Here is a 19,669-nt window from a genome sequence, read left to right on the forward strand (position 1 = left end):
TTTGATCGGGTTGGAATCGTGTGGCTGGGAACTGAGCGCGGGTTGGAAATGTTAGTATACCAACAATAATAAACTTATTTATAACTAAGTTATTTCAATGTGATTATTTTTTTTTAAATAAACTTAAATATTCAATAAAACAATTATTGAATTAATACCAACATAACAACAAAGGTTAATTTTTTTATAGTAAATTGTTCATGTCAAGTTGACCGCAATTGAAAGTAAAAGTTATACGGTAAATATATGATTATAAAACACAGCTTTTATACATAATCAAATTTATTTGAATTTATACTTTTAAAATTTTTGCTTGCCTACACTTATATTTATTTTAAATCAAAACAAGTTCAGAAGTCAAATAAGTTTACTCATACTTTACAGCTTACACTTTTTAATACTCGTTCAAGTTAATATCTCATTTAAATCAAATTAAGAAAAACAAAACAGTTAATAGTTTAATGACGTAACATGTTTAAATAATTTTAAACCTGCAAAAGATTGTTTTGTGAATTAAGACTTTTTCAGCTTAAATTTTAGTTATTCTTTAGTGCTGTTCCTAGAAGAAATAAAATCTGTTGGATCACATAAGGTAAAAAAAATTGTTAAGTTTAGCTAATGGTTACAAAAATAAATCGAAAAAAAAAGTGAAAATAAGCACTAAATAACGTTATAAAAAAAGTGCTAACTTATTATGAAAATGAGTTAGAATCATATCAAGTTATTGTCAGTCTAATATTTTTCAAAAAAGAAAAAAGTGAGCTTTTCTGCCTTAAAATAATTATTAAGTTAAGGCTAAAAATTTCACGACATAGAAAATAATAGTAAAAGACATTTTAATGCTTTTTAAAAAGTACTAATTATTTTTAAACTTAGATGAAACTCAGCAATCAAGTAAAATAGTAGTTGTATAGAACATAATTCTTTATGCGGTAAAAATATGCTTTTATAACGGGTGGGTGTCACTTTTGCACGAACGTCACTTTTGCATGAGCGTCACTTTAGCACGAGGAGACACTTTTGCACGGCGTCACTTTTGCACGAGGGGAAATTTTTGCACGGCGTCACTTTTGCACGAGCGTCACTTTAGCACGAGGGGACACTTTTGCACGGCGACACTTTTGCACGGAGGGTCACTTTAGCACGAAGGGACACTTTTGCACGGCGACATTTTTTCACGATGACAATTTTTCACGGCAGCATTGTTGCACAACTTCACATTTTTACGATGAAATTTTTGCACAGCGACATTTTAGCACGATGAATTTTTCGCACGGAAAATCAATTTTGCATGCAGGCCAAGTAAAAGTTTTTTAGCTACTACCAAGTCTGTAACATAAAAAGAAACTGAAAACTAAAGTTTTATAATATACCTATATTAAAGGCAAAAAATGAAAGATCTAAAATCTTAAACAGTAAAAGTTAATGTTAGAAACAAACTAACAAAAAGATAAAACAAAACTATTTATACAAGATTCATACCAAGGACAATAAAGTTAATTTGTTTAGAAACTAGGATAAAAAAAACTTTAAGTGTAAGTAAGTTGTTCTAGTTTATACTTAATTTTAATATATTAATCAACAACTATGTCTTTTTATATATTTCACTATACGGTTACAAGTTTATTGTCCATATGATGAACCTAGGCATTAAAACCTGGACCACTTAAACTGGAAGACACATAAAAAAAATAAAACAACAGAAATAGTTTATTTAATATAACAAAGATAAAAACATAACTTGATATAAAATTTATAGGTTAACATAAAAAGCAAAATTTTAACCATAAACTTAATTTTATTTACGCTCTGATGTAGAACCATCAACATCAAGTATTTAAATGCATTGACTAACAACAAAAATAAAAACCTAACGCTCCAAGGACATTAACGTTAGGCTCTCATTGGCTTATTTCATGATCATGGAATGCTGGTGTAAGCACCTCTTTATACTTTTGATGAACATAAGTTCAAACTTTCAAATGTTACTCTCTCATTGGCTTATCATGATCATGCAACATTATTGTAATGAAATAATCTAAGTTTAAATCATGAAAAATGCGCTATTTTATTGCTTTTTTTCTTCTCAAGCTATATTAAAAAATAAAATAAAAAACATTAGGTAAGATTTGAAATATCTTTACATTTCATAAAGTAACTAAATCTTTTTTTTAATTTAACAATTGTTTGAAATAAAAATAAAATTAATTAGAATATTTTTTAATAGCTATATAATGCTAATTATAACATCAAGAGAAAATAAGTAAAAATAATAGTCAAAATTCGTGCTTTGAAGCCTTACTAAGTTAAGTTTATCTTTCTTTTTAAAAAGTAATAAAATTCAAATTATTTTCATTTAATGTATTCAAAGTTGTTTTTATTTAAAATTAAAAATGTGTATTCAACTAGTTTATTTAAATTAAGCTAATAAATAATATAAATTAATGAATTGTGGTACGTTATTACATTGTTCTACGTAAAACTTCAAATAAAAACTTTACATTGAAATTTCATTAAAAAACTACCACGTTTTATTTATTCAAAATAACTTGCGTTTAAAAGCGAATATCATGTAAGTAAAAAAAAGATATTTTTTATTTAAAAAAAAATTTTGCCGTGCAAAAGTGTCTCCTCGTGCAAAAGTGTCACCTCGTGCAAAAGTGACCCTGCGTGCAAAAGAGTCGCCGTGCAAAAGTGTCCCCTAGTGCAAAAGTGACCCTGCGTGCAAAAGTGACGCCGTGCAAAAGTGTCCCCTCGTGCTAAAGTGACGCTCGTGCAAAAGTGACCCGTTCCCTTTTCTAACAGTTGTTATTTTATTCGCTGAGGGAGTTTTTAAAAGTACTTCAAACAAAAATAATGAGTAAACATAAAACATTTGTTGATTTTTTGACGTGTTTTTTTATACATTTAGTAAATTATAAAGACAAAAATCACAAAGATTAATAAATTATAAAGACAAAAATCACAAAGAACAATTGAAATACCAGGAAAACTTAAATTATGTAAATACTATAATATTATTTGCTTTAAATTTTGAAGTTATAATTGTAAAGTTAACTTAGTTTTTATCGAAACAAAATAAAAATGGTAAGAACCATTAAAAAAAATCAGTTACAGTCTTATACAAGCACTTTGAAGAGATCTTTCGTTTATTAAAAAAAAAACATTTAAATTAAATATTTTTAGTAAAATTAAAAATAAAACTAAAAACTACCATATCATTAAAATACTGAATTTTAACTATTATTTACTTTTACTGCAAAATTAATGGAACACTTATATTTGAGATTAGTCAGTAAAGTTTGATATAATTTTTCAATTTAAGAAACTGAGAAAACGACACTTTAGAAAATTATTTTTGTTTACTGTAACTAAGAAAAACTATTTCTATAAACAACAAACAATTAAAAAATCCCCTAGTATTGTACTTGATAAAAAAATTTTTGATGACATTTTAAATTTTTTTATTAAGAATATTCTTTAAAAACACTGTTTAAATTAATTTTTGCCTTAGTTTTTCAATCCACCATTGTTCTTTGTAGTCTAAATTAGTTCTTATAGGGCTTTCTAAAAGCTTGACTGTGTAGGCATTTTCTATCTTTTCTGGTATATTGTTTTTGTGAAATTTATTATAATGTATAGTTAGAGCAAATTGGTCTTTTATTTCATGGTTTAGTTCAGTTTTATTGTTTTTCCATATGTTTCTGTGGGCATTCCACCTCTTAGTAAAGCTATTCATAGTCTGTCCAATGTATAAATTTTTGCATATGTTGCATGTAGCTGCATAAATTCCATAATTTTTCCAATTTAAATGTTGTTTAATTTTCATATTTTGTATTGTTTTATTATTACTTATCATACTTTTATTATAGTTTCCAAAATTTCCACATAAAGCACACTTTCCACATTCAGCTGTTTTGTTGTTTTCTGTTTTAGTAAAATTATTTCTGTTTATTAATATATTTCTCAGTGTTTTTGGTCTCTTATAAGTTAATCTTAATGATTCTGTACTATAACATTGTTCATTTTTGCTAAAGTTTATAAATTGTTTAAAACTGGTTGCCCAAGTCACTTTTTCACTTTGTTCTGATTTTTTTATGTTATTTGTATTAGGATTTTTATTACATACTTCATCTAGTTCATTAAAGGTATTATTTATTAATTTCTTACCAAAACTTGATCTACTGCATTTAATTTTTATATTAATTAGTGCCTTTTCATAATCTTCTGTTTTTTCATTTAATTTTTTAAGTCTATTAGCTTCTGATAAAATTATTCCTCTAAAAACATGTGTTGGATGGTAAGAATTGCCATTTAAGAATTTTGCTGATTTTGCTGTGGGTTTGGTGTGGTTTACTGTTTTAAATCCGTTTATTTCAGAGTTATTTATAATATGTAAATTATCTAAAAATTCCAGTTGTTTTCCTTCTTCTGTATTTGAGATTTTTTTAAATTGTAAATTTAGATCATGAGATTGAAATTTTTTGGTGAGTTCATCTTGAATAAAAATAGATTTATCTGCTGGGCACAAAAAAATGATGTCGTCTATGTATCTTTTATAAATAAAACATAAGTTTAAAAGGTTTATTTTTTTAGTTATAAAGTGGAGGGCAATATTTGCCAGTGAGACACTGAAATTTTCTCCTGTAGGTATCCCTTGGTTATTTTTGTATAGACTATTTTTAAAACTAACATAATTGTTTTCTAAGCAGAACATTATTGTTTCTACTATTTGTTTATTTTGTTTACAGTTATAATGAGTACAAACTTTCAGGCAATCTTCAAGGGAGTTTTTTATCAGAATTCTTTTGAGGGATGGGTATAGGTTTTTAACATCTGCTGTGATTATATTAATTTCTTCTCTAATTTCATTTTTTTCCAACTAAATAATTCTTCTAGGTATTGGTCACTATCTTTGCAATATTCATTAATTTCAGTTTTACAGTAGTTAATTGCAATATTTTTAATAAGGTTTTGGAGCATGGTGGTAATTCTAGATAAAAAACTGTTGCCTATAGCCCAAATCATTCTTGTAGATATTTCTCTTATATTTTTTGTTTTCACTTGTTCTGGATTTAATTTCTGAGTTTTGAATGTTGGATATATATGTCCTGGGTTATCATTTTTGAAATATTTAGCTTTTGGACCTGTAATTTTTGACAGTATTCCACTTTTGTTAACTTTTTTTCCTATTGTGTGGAATAATATGTTTTCATCTATTACATTAATTTTGTTTAAATTTTCTACTTTAAGTTCTGCTTTTACTTTGGTTTGATTTATAGAATTGCTTAAAGATGTATTTGTCCTGATTTCTTCAAATTTTTTAAGTTCTTCAGAAACTATGTGTGTGTAGTCTTCAAAATTTAGTATTAAAATTTTTCCATCTTTGTCTGAGTTAGTTATAACTATTTTATTTTGGTTTACTAGTTTTTTTTAATTCTCTTAATGCTATTTTCATTTCATTATTCAAGTTATTTTTCAATTTAAATTTTTTTTTACTTTTTCTTTTAAATCTTTCATTTTTCTGTGTATTAGTTTTGTATAATCCTTTATTTCTTTACTTATGTCTGTTTGTGGGGGTAAAGAAAGTGGGAATTTTATTTTTTTTGGAATATGTGTTTTTTGATCTGTTTCTGCTATGTCTTTATTTTTATAAAAATCTTTCCACTGTGCTCTTTTTATATGTTCTGTTAGGAATTTAAACTCTTTTTTTTCTATTTCTATTTCTTCTGTCCATTGTGGTGTTGGGACAAAGTTTAGTCCATGGTTTAGTAGTATTAGTGGGTTATCTGTTATGTTTATACTTGATTTATTTAATACATTTTCTTATGCTGAGTCAATAAGGTTATTTACTTTTTTAAATTTTTGTCTTGATCTGTACCTGTTTCTATCATATTTGTTTTTATTTTTTAGTTTTTTGCTGTTTTGTTTGTGGAAATTTTTTCTTCTAATTTTTGTTTGTTTTGGAGCCAGTTAAATTTTTTTATGTAATGTGATCTTTTTTCTAGTCTTTTATAGTCTTGTTTTTCTAGTCTTGTTCAAAAAGTTCTATTTTAAGTTTTAGTTCTTAAGCAACGCTATCAAGAAATTAATTTAATGCCAATGTAGTTTAATTTCAGAGAAACGTTTAAAGTAATAAGTTAACTTATATTTTTTGGTGGTTTAATCGTACTTTTATTGTTAGTTTTTATCGATGTTAAGAATTAAGTGTTTATTGCTAAAAGTAAAAAGTATAAACTAATTATGAAAAAGACCAATCAACAAAATATTTTATTTCAATGTTAAATCGTTTTTTATTATGTTGTTGTTGAGGCAATTTTTTATCACTGCTTTAAAAAAATTTCAAACCAAAAATATAAGAAGTAGACATTTTAGCTAAAACTTTGTTTAATAAAAATGACTTACATAAAAACTAACAATAAAAGTACGATTAAACCACCAAAAAATATAAGTTAACTTATTGCTTTAAACGTTTCTTGGAAATTAAACTACATTGGCATCAAATTAATTTCTTGATAGCGTTGCTTAAGAATTAAAACTTAAAATAGAACTTTTTGAACAAGAATTTTATGGTATAAGTAAGCTTATAAAACAAAGTTGCAATACGTTAGTTATAAATACTATTTTTCATTACTTGAGTTTGATCTTGTACTCTACTTTGATCTTTAGTTTATTTTAATCAAGGAGTTGACAACATTTTATAAGTCGAGAGTAATTTTGTAATTTACTCTCGAGCCGAAATTATTCAAAACATATGTGGTAATCGACATACAATTACAAACTAAACCATAAATTTGATAACAGAAGCAATAATAAATCACTAGTAACATAATAAACAAAATTAAAGGTTAATTTTGCAAAACCTTCTCTACACAAACCCTTCTTTTAAATAAATATATGTTCAGAAGTTAAAACTGAAGGAAAAAAGGTGCTCAAAATATTTTATGTTAAAGTCTAATTTTTTCAGCAAGTTTTTTTTAAAGAAAACTTGGTGAAATTATTAGTTCTTATTTGGTTTATTTTTAGCTTTTAATTATTGCATGTTTATATAACAAGTTTTTAATGCCTAATTATGTCAGATTTTGTAAAACATGCCACTAACGAAAACAAAAAATTAAGTGCAGTTATCATTTTAATTCTTTGTTTTATACTTTTATTTTTACAAATTAATATTTTTTGATTTGGATTCTTTGTTAGATTATCAAAACTATCTTTAAGATAGCAATATAAGCGATTAAATAAGTGTACTTCAATTTTTTACAATATTAAAAAACCTACTTATTATTTATTAAAAATCTTGTTTTAAAATGTTAGATTTGTTTCAACTAATTACTTTTCTAAACGTTTAAATAACTTTGTTCTAGACATATTTTTTTACAATTCTTAATGGAAAACTTGAAAGGAATTTTCATTGTGATTTCATTGCTTTGTATTACAACTATATTTTATATTTCAAACAATTATGAAAACAGGTTATTTGCAAAGTTTGTTATAATATATACTAAATGTGGTTTTAATAAAAGCTTACAACTTATTTATAATGTACACAAACAAATAAATAGCACAAATAATATTTTTATTAGTATTACTTAGTTGTATATGATTTGGAATATGTTTATTTATAATAAGTATTTATTTAAAAACCATACTAAAATTCGTATTTATGCAATATCAAAATTACTACACAATTCAGAGTTCATAAGTAGAAACAAATAAAACAATTTATTTATTAAAATATTTTTTTTTCTAAATCTTTTCTTACTTACTAAATGCTTGCTTCTTTTATAAAATAATTTAGTTGTACATACTACTACTGAAAGTGTTAAAACGACGAAAAGTAAGTATTTTAATTTAACCACAAGTCTAATTGTTTTTAATGACAGATGATTTTATTTTCTAAACTAAATTAATTTTCTTTTCATTTGTTTTAAAGCACAGAACCATAGTAGAATAAAATCAAAATAGTTTCATAAAAATTTATATCATATGATTTCCACAGTTTTAAAAGATACTTTTTCTTTTTAAGTTTTATACCTTTTTAGGTTTGAAATAATTTTGATTTACAGTGTCTATCTAGTACTCCTATTAAACTTTCAAAATTATTTAAACATTTAAACTTAAATTAAACTTCTCAGAATGGATTTTCACAAAACCTTGATGAAAAATTATAAAGAAACTAACGGGTATAATCAGCAAATGTACAGTCTTAAAGAAGAAGTGAAAAAATTAAAGTTTCTTATTCTCATTATAATAAATTCGTTACCTTTTTCAAACAATGTTGTACTTTTTTAGGCTTAAAAACGATGCTGAAATAGTTCAATAGTATAACTAAATTTTAATTAAAAAATTTTAATTGTGTAAATTAAATTAAACAAAGTCTGAAAAAAGTGTTACCTTTTTAACTTTCTTCTTTGTATGTTCACCTAACTAGCTTTTGACTTTACGAACTAATTAGATTCAATTTATATATATTTTTCCTGTTTTTAATCTTCAATTTGGCTATAAAAATTCTTTCATTGTTTGAAAAAAAAAAAAATTATTTAAAGTTTTCATTTTTATTTTAAACTAAATTTTTATATTTTTTACTTGTATTTTTCTTACTTTAAATAACATAATTTATTATAGTTTTAGATTTGTATTTTCATGATTATGCTTTTACGAAAAATTAAGTTAAAAACATTTGATTTTATAAATTTTCAGAGCAGAATTAAAAGATTCAAAGGAAAATTTTTCAAAATTAAGAGGAGAATTAGAACAATGTTTGTTAAATAAAAATGAAAAAGAGACAGAATCAACTAACAATGCAAAAATTATTAAAGGTTACACGAATACTACTTAATATACAATTTTGAAATTTGCTTTTAACTAAAAAGTATGTTAGTTTTTGTTAGTCAAGAAGTTTATCAGCTTAAATGCTTGTAAATTATGAATTTGAAAAAGCATAAAGTTAATTTTTTCAATTCAATTTTACTAACTATAAGTTATTCCTGTTTGATAGTTAGTTTACTTTTTGTACTTTCAAAGTTTTGATGGATAATTTAGTTTAACTATTAAGTATTAAGAAAATAAACAAATAAATGATAAAACTTTTATACCAAGCTCGTTAAAAAGTATTAACTTAAATTTGAAATTTTTTGTTGTAAAATAAAAGAACCGTTTTTTTAATGAGCTCAAAAACATTTTAAAACATTTCATTTAAAAGCAGTTATACATTTAACTAAAAAAAAGTTTATATTATATTTTGTGTAAGTAGTATTTTTTGTTGTTCTAGTTAAATTGTAAACTACGCTAATTTATAATGTCCAGATTAACTTCATTAATCACTCATAGCACATTATAAAATAGATTTAAAGAATCAAATCAATCTGTACGAGCAGAAGATAAATGAAGACTCGAGTAACGAACAAAATACCAAACAAGAAATTTTGAACCTACAAAGAAAAAACGAAGGTTTGAAGATTTTTTAAAGAAATGAACTTATTAATATAACAAGTTTTTAACTTCTTTATAAGATTTTAATTTTAGAAAAATACATGACGTATCTATATAAAGTTCAGTTAAATAAACATTTTGGAATCAATTTTTGTAAAAAAAAAATATAGGTAATAATTATATTTTGCATTAATAAATTAATTTTTTTTTTAATTTTTGTGAGTCACATTTGTAATTTAAAAGAAAAAAGTCTTCATTGGCTGAGTGTTATTATTTTTAAACTTTGAAAGGAAAATTAACTTCAAATAACTTTTAAACAAGCACTTCTGTAAAGTAAACTTAAAATTTATTTTAAAATAACTCAAAAAGTATTCTTTCAAAAAATTCTCAACATTTTTTCGCTAAGTTGTTTTCAAGATCAAACAGACATCGTGCGCCAGAGGTATATGTTTGGCGGACCCTCATGGGTGTTGTCAGTCCCTAATCTATGTAGTTGTTTTTGTTTTTTGTGGTAAAGTTTTTTTATTTTTTTAATCTTTTTTTAGTCTACCTACGTTTTACAAACATTTTGAACATGCTTTTCCTATTAAACACTTATTATTGATTTATAGTATAAAAAAAATTTAACTTCTCATATAGTTTTTACTAAAAATTAAAATACTTCCGAGCAAAAGAGTTTATTTTTTCTTCATTAACATAAATTAAATCACCTGAATAAAATAAGATCAAATTTCAGAAAAATGACTTAAATTGTCACCTTTATAGGAACATTATTCTTGCGTGAAAAGTTCACTGGTGCAAATAGTTTGACATCTTTTATGACGTATAATAAAGACACGATTGAAATGGATAATTAGGAAAGCAGTTTCAGCTAATTTATTTTAACCTTGTTCTGTATTTTATCTGAATTTGAATAAAATAATTAAATCCATCGATAGCTCGACGGTGTTAAACTTTTTTATCAAAATGTAACTAAGGTCATACTTTAAAAGTCAATATTTAAAACTTCTGACTTATTTTTGCTACACGTATTAGAGTTGTCATACATACATATTTTTGTTTAAATAAAACTTTTTTATTATGTATCTGGAGCTTTTAAAACTATTCTATTGAGAACATTAGTTAACTTTTATATAAGCCTAGAAAATCCTAACGTACTTTCAAAAGTTAATCATCGTAAATAATTGTAACTTGTGCAGTTACTAGAGCATGTAAAAGTTTCACCTACTCTATTTTAAATTATACATAAAGCACTTTTTAACAAAAGTTTGTTATATTTTTTTATTTTTATACAAACATTGTCATTGGAAAAGTTTGCAAAAAGCTAATACCTTTGTCTTTTGAATATATTTTACAAGCTTCAAAAGTTTTGAAAAAATAAAAATAGACTAATAGAGATTCATTTATACAAACTCTGTGAGTTCGAATATTTACCTCAAACCTTTGAAAATATTTATTAAATTAACATTTTGAAAATAATTTGATGGATTTAAAGTGTGTAAAGTACAATAAGTTTATCAAAGTATATTAAGTTAAATATATATAACGTTCGTAATAGTAGTAAAAGTAGCGCCTATTATGCTATTTTATTATAACTGGTTTGGAAGTAATAATAAACTATACTTAGAAATTTGTCAATTTAAAACTTAACAAAAAATATAAATGTACTAGTATAAACTAGCATATTATAAATTAATTATACGCATAACTAAACATTACGTTATGTAGGCAAAATAAAGTTCTTGTAGTTTTGCTAATAGTGTCAAAATTAAGTTAATAGTATGTCACAATTTTTAATGTAATTTAGGGTGTTATACTAATTTTGATTTTAAAATGTAGCGTATTTATTTGTTATAAACAAAAGCACTATATATCTACAGATATCTAAAAACTTTACTTTAGATATTCTTTAATATTTTTTAACAGACGACCACTTTATTAAATGGTTAACTCTAAATACATAATAGATTAAATAAAGTAACTTTGAAAAATTAGAAAAGTTAAAGTAATTAAATGTTTTAAGGCCATTAAAAAAGTTTTTTCCGTAAAACTTAATGAAAAAATTAAAATTTTTGTTTTAAATTTAAGCGAAAATGATGGTTGTAACATAAAGATGGTTTATTAGATTTATTAATGTTAATTTTTAAGTTTTTAATCATTTAGATATTGTTATAGGGTTAAGTAAACTATATATTTCAGATTTAAAAAGTCAAGTTGAACATCACAAGCCTTCTTATAGAGAAGAAAATCTCAAACGAAAAATTTACAATCACTTTATTGAAATATCAAATTTAGTTGGAAGCAAAACACTTGATGATGGATTTATGACGCTATTCAACGAACAGATAATGTCAGCAGTGTTTGTTTTGATATTTTAGTTTGAAAAAATAATGATTAAGTATAGATAACTAGCGGTGGTGTGTAAATTCGTTGAATCTTAGAAATATTATTTGTGTTTGTATTTAAATTCCCAGTTTGACTGATTTTAATGCTTGAAGTATTTGAAATTGAAAAAAATACCAAGTTTTAAGTAGGCGTTAAAGTTTATTTAGTTTTACCACATTTCACTTATTATAATTTAACATATTTAAATTTTATTTTTAACTTTATCAATATTAAAGACTACCGCACCAAGTTTAACTATATTTTAGTTTACCAAACAAATTACATAACTAAATATGTAAAACCGTTTTTTTAACAAAATAAGTTCGCCGATTCTTTAGTTTCAATCGTGTGTAATGAATAAGTCATAATAGAAATGAAATTTTTACAGAGCTGCGAAAATTGATGTTGAAAATTTACAAGAAGTTAATGCTGATTGGAGAAATAAGGAATCTAAATCGCTAAGTAATCTCGTTCAAAAACGACTAGAATATTTGCAAGTTTGTTAATTTGCTACTAAACTGTTAACAAGTTCTATTTTTAATTTATTTGTTGTTTTCTACTTTTCTTAAGGTGTTTAACTATCAAAGTTTTAAGGGCATAGGGGGGGGTAAACACCCTTTTTTGGTTTTTGATCTTATTTTATATAGTTTTTACTAAGCTACAAGATGCTTTTTACAGATTTTAAAAATTCAAAATAATTTTTTAGATATAGCCGGTCAAAGTCGGAGGCTACAATAGGATCCTTATGGGAGGCGCAAACTAAAACGGCAAATAACTAGAAATAACTAAAAATCTATCTCCTCCTACATTTTTTGAGCTAACTACCTCAAATTTTCAGGAAATGTTCCTTGCAATATTTAGAAAATTCTGTCGGAACAGAATTTAAAAAAATTAAAAAATAAAAATTTTATAATAAAAAAACTAAAAAAAAACTGTTTTTTTTGTTTATTTTTTTTATAAAATTTTTATTTTTTAATTTTTTAAAAATTCCTTCCGACAGAATTTTCTAAATATATCAAGGAACGTTTCCTGAAAGTTTGAGGTAGTTATCTCAAAAAACGTAGGAGAAGATAGATTTTTAGTGAAATAGTCTATTTTTGCTGTTTTAGTTTGCGCCTCCCATAAGAAACCTACTGTTGCCTCCGACTTTGACCGGCTATATCTCAAAAATTATTTTGAATTTTTTAAATCTGTAAAAAGCATCTTGTAACTTAGTAAAAACTATATAAAATAAGATCAAAAACCAAAAAAGGGTGTTTACCCCCCCCCCCCTATGCCCTTTATCTCTAACTTAAAATTTGTTCGATAATAACAAAGAGAACTTCAACTTACTATAAGCATTAAATTTGATGTAAATCAGTTTTTATTTTATAAGCAAAGTTTGAAAAACGTCATTCAAAAAACTTTCTGTCATAACAAACTTTTTCCGAATTAAAATAAAAAAGTTATATTAAGAAAACCTAAATTTTTATCTAAATTAAGTTTTGAAAAAAAAGTTTGTTTAATATTTTGTAAATTACGCCAACACTAAATTTGCTAGGAAGAATATAAAATTTGGTTATGTTCACCAATGATCTTTTATCGAGTACTGTAGAATGTATTAAATTTTATTAAAAATGCTTATAAGTTGAACAAAATGTTTTGTACTTGATCAGCTTCTTAACAAAACCAAGTATATACATGTTTTAACTTGCTATTAGTCTGTATAAAAATACTAATAAAAGATAAAACCTTAATGAGTCTGTTTAGTAATTTTGTCAAAGTTTGGTCAAAAAAGTAAAAAGATAACATAATTTTTTTAAAGAAAAAAAGATACTTCAAGTTTTTCTAAAACTGTTTTTTTTTAAACTATTAAAACTATTTTTAAACTATTTTTTAAACTATTAAATATTTTAATTTTAGAACCCTTCAGACTGCACTCATGCGAAACGGCTCGTGTGTCAGACGAATCAGGGATGCGGATCCGGTTGTCAGATCCACTGGCTCCTCTACTGCTTCATGATCGCATACAAGACACAACGCACTCTAGTGGTCGACCCCTCAATACTGAGCAGTTACAGCGACCAGGGATGGTCCTCGGTGTTCCAGAACGTCAGTGGAAATTGCACGCATGTGAGGGGTGCTAAGCCACAACTCTGGACCGGTTAGAATTTTATTATAAACCTTTTTTTGTACCAAAACTTTTTTTAACAGAATGTTTAACTTTGATTAAAATTTTTCAAAATAAAAAAGATGAACTAGTATGCTTTTTTTAGGACTATTTTTTTAATTGTATTTTTGTATACAATATATAAAGTTTTTAAAATAAATAAAAAAACGAATTAACTGGTTCTGTAGCACTGTTTTTAGTTTAATGTCTTAAGCATGAAATTATTATTATTATTATTATTAAGTTTATTGTTCAACGAAGGATCTAGGCATTAAAACCTAAGCCACTAAAACTGAAAGACACTAACATAAAAAGAAAAAACAAATTACAGTGATTAAATAAACATAAACATAAAACTTATACAAGGCACAAACTGAATAAATTAAAACTTTCACAACCAAATATTCAACGGTTCCAAAGTCACCAATCTGCAATTATACGTTCCAAAGCAACAAATCCCTGTAACAAGCATTACTGTCAAATCTTCAGAACCTGTCTTCATCTTGCAGAACATTGATCTCAGCTACTATTTTCCACTCGTTATGACGGCAAATTCAGTCAAAAATCACTTCAAAAATGTGGCAGCAACAGTTCACAAATCTAGCTTAGGAATTAACTGAGTATCCAATAATTTCAAAATCTAAAGCCCAAAGCACATTAACAATAGCCCTTCCAAAAAATCAAAGTTGAAAAGTACCTAAAATCTATAAGAGGAAGGTGTAGCTTACAGATTAAACTACCAATAAACTACATACTATACACCAAATCAATGGCTAAAGAGATGAACAAAACTAATCACTTATAAATTTTACTGGTAAATATTTTATTTAAATCAAATCTTTTTAAGTTTAACCGAAAATGTTTAAGATTTTTGTACGATACTAGTTCATTTGGAAGTTTGTTCCACATTTTTACCGAACGATAGAAAAAAGATTTGTGCCAACCAACATAGTTGAAATGATATTTACATGTATATTTTCTATTATTACCTCTGAGTGAGTAATTGCGTACTAACAATACTTAAAATTCCTTTTACGTGTTTTAAGTCACTATTTAAAAGAACATACTCTGGTGATGATACTTGATATGCTAAAATCTAATTAAAATTTAAATTGTTCTAAATTAGATTTTAAAATACATTGAACAAAAATATTTGTTTATACAAGAAATTTTTTCAAACTTGACAGTATATAATACTTCATAATTCAATTAAGCTTGATTATATCAAGCTTCTTATCACAATTTTAAACTTCAATTTTTTTATACTTTTTTAAATTAATTTAAACTCTGTGTAGCGTTAACATAAAAGTTTAAATACTTACACAACATAAGATTTTAATTTACTTTTTAAGTAAGATAAAAACTGTAAAAAAAACAACTACTTGAAAAGAATAAGTATTTTGTAATATGTGTGAACTAAATAGTTATTTTAAATGAATTAAAGACGAAAATAACTGAACCATAAAACAGGAGACTTCTAAATACTTCCAATAATTTTAGAAGTACTAGAGTTACAATAAATGTTGCTAAAAATATACTATTAATTAAAAGTTGAATTCAGCTAATTTGTCAGAAGTTCTTATCAATAAGTAAGTAATTTAAAGTACTTTATACAGAAAAAAGACCTAAATTTAATTGAAATTAAAAATTTCATGTAAAAAACTTTTTAAAACACTCTACCACTACATAGATTACAAAAAAACTTTTGTTAACTTATTATCAACTAATTTATTCTTTGATACAAAATATAAGTTTATTAAACATTTTATTAAAAAGTTCATAGCTAATATTAAAAACTATTACATTAGTTTTCAAGAAAAGTAATTAACTTATTAGTTATTATAATCTAACACACCATTAAAATTTTATTAATTTTTATTTAAAATTAAGCATTATATTTTTGAATTTTTCAAAAAAAAAACCTTCAAATTTAGTTTAAGTTTGCTTGACAGTTGTTTTTATATTTTATATCGACTACAACTTGTTTCAAGCAATAAAACGAATAATTTGAATAACAATAAATTTTTGTTCAGGTGAAGACACAGATTCAGAAGTGCTTATAGTGAACTTGATGACCGGAAACTTTCCAAAGAAACCGAGGAACCTGCTACTATCCGTCCCACAAGATTTACACGCCACAATTTCAACGTTGAACGGCAGCCCCCCCTTGTGGTGGGTCGGACAACTTCTCACTTATCTGTGGAAACCGCAACCGTGGCTGCTGAAAGATTTGGAAAAATTTAAAGAAGCTTTGAACCCCCCAATTGTTGGGTGAGTTAACGTGTAAACTTTTTTTATTTCAACGAACTGTAAGTAACTAGTTGTTTGCCTTTTTAAATATTTTAATTTATGAAATATTTATGAATAGTAAAAAAAATTTAATTTTAAACTGTTTTTGTTCAAATAATGAAACACATCATTCTCATCGTTCTTAAAGAATAAATTTTTATTAATCAATTTTATTTATGTTTAAAAAAAACAGAGTTCAAATAAGAAGAACAGACAAGTTGAGAATAGACGCGAGACGTTATGGAATAGAAGAATACATGACCCCTGTTGAAAATTGGTACAAAAAATATGAAACAAAACTAAAGTATAGTGGAAATAAAACTGTAAACTACAAACTAGTGAAGAGAGTTTATTTGGCAACTGATGACCCAACTGTACTTCCAGAAGCAAGAAAAAAGTAAGCTAAATAATAAATTGACATTTGTATTGGTTTTTAATGTTATTTTGATGCAAACTTACTTTTACATAGAGTTTTTCTGTTTTTGTACTACAAATCAAGTATTTTTTGTTAAAGCTTTAACTTATTTATGTGTACGTTTTACTTTTCTGTTAATACTTATAAAAAAAGTGAAGTACTTTTGCTTAAAATTTTATCTACGTATACTTGTTTCAAACCTAGAATTGATTTTTTTTAAGCATCAACATTAAGTTTTCAGTTAATTGAAAACTCGATTAAATAATGTTTTAATTAATTTCTTTTTTAAACTTTTGCGATGACTTATTGTTCTTAGTAAATTACCCATGTTACTAAATTAACAAGCGTATAGCTGCTAAATCTTATATTACAAGTTGATAATAATTGATTAAAAATGCCGTGCTTTTATTCAATGAATGATTTGCATTATTATGCTATGAAAGGGTGTTAAATTAATGACTTAATATAATAGTTTGAAAAATCTAAAGCAACGGGATGTGTTTGTTGTTTTACTTTGTTGTACTTTTTGTGTGTACTAAAAATTAAGCTTATGTACTTCATAGTATTTAATAACGAAAACACAGCAGTCATCAAAAGACTGTTTTATATAAGTTTTATTATTTTTGTTCGAGGTAAAATATTTCGAGCCTTAATTAAAAAACATTGTTTAAAGTATTATTTATGTATTTTTTATCAATCTTTTAAAAAACAAAAAAAAAAAGTTACTGATACTAAAAATACAGTTCAGCTAAAATAATTAACAAATATAAAAATTTAATTTCATGCATAAACTTCTAATAACAAACAAAAGATATCCGGATTATGTGTTTTATGGGGACACAAGCATATCACAGTCCGCACAGATGAAGACAAGATACACACAGACCAGTTTGTCTGGAGTGGTCACTGACGTACATATGCTGTCCAATTGCAATTATCTCGTCTGCACACTGTCTTCCAATGTTAGTCTATTTGTCTTTTGTTTTTAATGTAACGAAATTTTCTGAGTTGATTTAACTCTCTGTTGATAATTCAAAAAATTTACGTGTATTTTCAAAATTTTGTTTTAGTTGTAATTTTTTTACATTTAAACGATACAGAGCGAAAAAAGTATGTAAACTTTCACTACAACACACAAATGTAGTCGAACACGTTTTCGATCAAGGTTTTTCAATCATTTTTTGCAATTTGTTTTAACTTATGAATTTAATTTTGCACAAAAAAAGAAAATAAAGTCTCAGCATCAGTAACACTTGCGTAGTATTTATGCTACGCATCCTTTCAAAATCACCTTCATGAAAACTAAGCCTTAATTTTTCCGAAATTTTATATTTTAAAATGCCTTCACGTTAAATCTAAATATACTTTAATGTTTAGCTTGAAACCTCTCAGGGTAATCCCCAGGGTCGGTGTCAGCACTGGCTTAGTGATGGCTTCCTGGTTGACAAGTTAGTTAAATTAACACTAAAAGGTGGAACGTAAAGAGATACCATAATTCTAAATATAAATATATAGATTTAATATATAAAAGTTTGTACTCAAGACAATACAAGAACAAATGTAAGTTATTCAACTTTTGCAATAAAGCAATTATGGAATCGGTACTACAAAAGCAACATAAATTCATAAACGGCCTACACTTTTTGCAATGAAGCAACTATAAGACATTGAAATATTACTTTTGTCAAAATTATTTGATGTAAAAGCTCCAATGTCAGAAACTGAACTGTGCTTGGCAATTTAGATTTCAATCAAGAGAGTCAAAACTGCAGTCTAAACTTCAGAACAAAACAGATACAACCTGATCTAAAACCATAGAATTCGGACAACTTTTTAAGTCTACTTTACACAACTCCTATGATCAATGACTTAGCAGTAGGAAAACTTTTATCAAGTTTCTTAATACCACAGAGTATTGACAACATTTGAGGTGTTTTTTGTTTCAACTGCGATGGTCAACTGCTTAACAACTAACAACAATGTAGTTTGGTGAATACTTTCTCACACACTGCAATAAATTTGTTTCACACTTAAACACAATTAAGTTTATATAATTTTAATTATTAATACAGCTTCATGCTGATACTCAAAATTTACACTCTTTGCCTTTTATGAAAGTGTCCTTTTATAAGGATACCTTACAAATACAACTATAAACAATTTAATGTTCAACTCAAACACAAATAAACTTAAACCTTTAATTTAAAACAAACTTTTTGTCAGATTTGCCGGATGACTTACGAGTTAATGCAGGGAAAGCATCCTGATGCGACCAGCTTGATCCACTCATTAGATGACAACTACTTCTACTCCGTCCTCTACGCCTACTCCATGATCGAAGAAATCGCCATCTACGACCACGAACCAAACGGACCGAACCAGATCGAACTGAGGGTCGGTGACCAGATTGTTATCCGGGGCGCCGGCGACTACGAAGACGCCGACATTTTCAAGGGGCCGAACAAGCGGACGGGTAATTTGTGGAACGGATGGTCGGTGGGAGTAAATAGGAGAACGTGGAAGGCCGGATGGTATCCCACTTTTAAAACTGTTAGCAATTTTCGAACCATGAAGTTTCCTAAGTACCCTGATTTTTGATGATTGTTTTTCTTATTAGGAAATTGCTAGTTCGTACTAGCTTATGCTTGCGAGTTTAAAAGTTAACTTTAATTTCTTACAAACTTTTTTACACTTAATGGTCTTAGTTCTAACTATGCAATTGTAAAAACAATCTGTCTTCATTAAATTAGTTTCTACTTTTTGAATTTTAATATTTCTAGCTTCTATTTCTAAACTGAATTAAACAAGTATAAACATAAAACTTTCGTGCAAACTGATACTATCTTTAGCTTTACATTATTTAAACTTTCGTCCTTTTGATTTTTACAAAGAAACTTTAAGCACACCACAGTAGGTGCAAAACTTTATAACGTTTACAAAGAGCTTATTTGCTTCTTTTACACATAAAAAAACTAGAAATTTTTACATGAAATTAATGG

General features: G+C 25.8%; 1 protein-coding gene across 1 annotated transcript; it reads left to right on the plus strand.

Annotated features, from left to right (window-relative positions):
• The first annotated feature begins 8,136 nt into the window (after positions 1–8,136).
• LOC145844745 (alpha-(1,6)-fucosyltransferase-like) lies at positions 8,137–19,268 on the plus strand. The gene is made up of 10 exons (XM_082952169.1): positions 8,137–8,231; positions 8,701–8,759; positions 9,331–9,450; positions 11,632–11,791; positions 12,206–12,314; positions 13,720–13,960; positions 16,000–16,237; positions 16,449–16,521; positions 17,534–17,632; positions 18,894–19,268. The coding sequence occupies exons 1-10, from the start codon at positions 8,137–8,139 to the stop codon at positions 19,266–19,268; spliced, it is 1,569 nt and encodes a 522-aa protein (XP_082808295.1).
• Positions 19,269–19,669: the final 401 nt, after the last annotated feature.

Source organism: Thalia democratica, chromosome 9, assembly GCF_965202585.1.
Source record: "Thalia democratica chromosome 9, ktThaDemo2.hap1.1, whole genome shotgun sequence".
NCBI classification, from domain to species: Eukaryota; Metazoa; Chordata; class Thaliacea; order Salpida; family Salpidae; genus Thalia; species Thalia democratica.

Coding starts and splice junctions, on each gene's coding strand:
- LOC145844745 (XM_082952169.1), top strand. CDS start 8,137: ATGGATTTTCACAAAACCTTGATGAAAAATTATAAAGAAACTAACGGG. Junction 9,451..11,631: donor CCTACAAAGAAAAAACGAAG/GTTTGAAGATTT, acceptor TATATATTTCAG/ATTTAAAAAGTCAAGTTGAA. Junction 16,522..17,533: donor TAGAAGAATACATGACCCCT/GTTGAAAATTGG, acceptor CAGTCCGCACAG/ATGAAGACAAGATACACACA.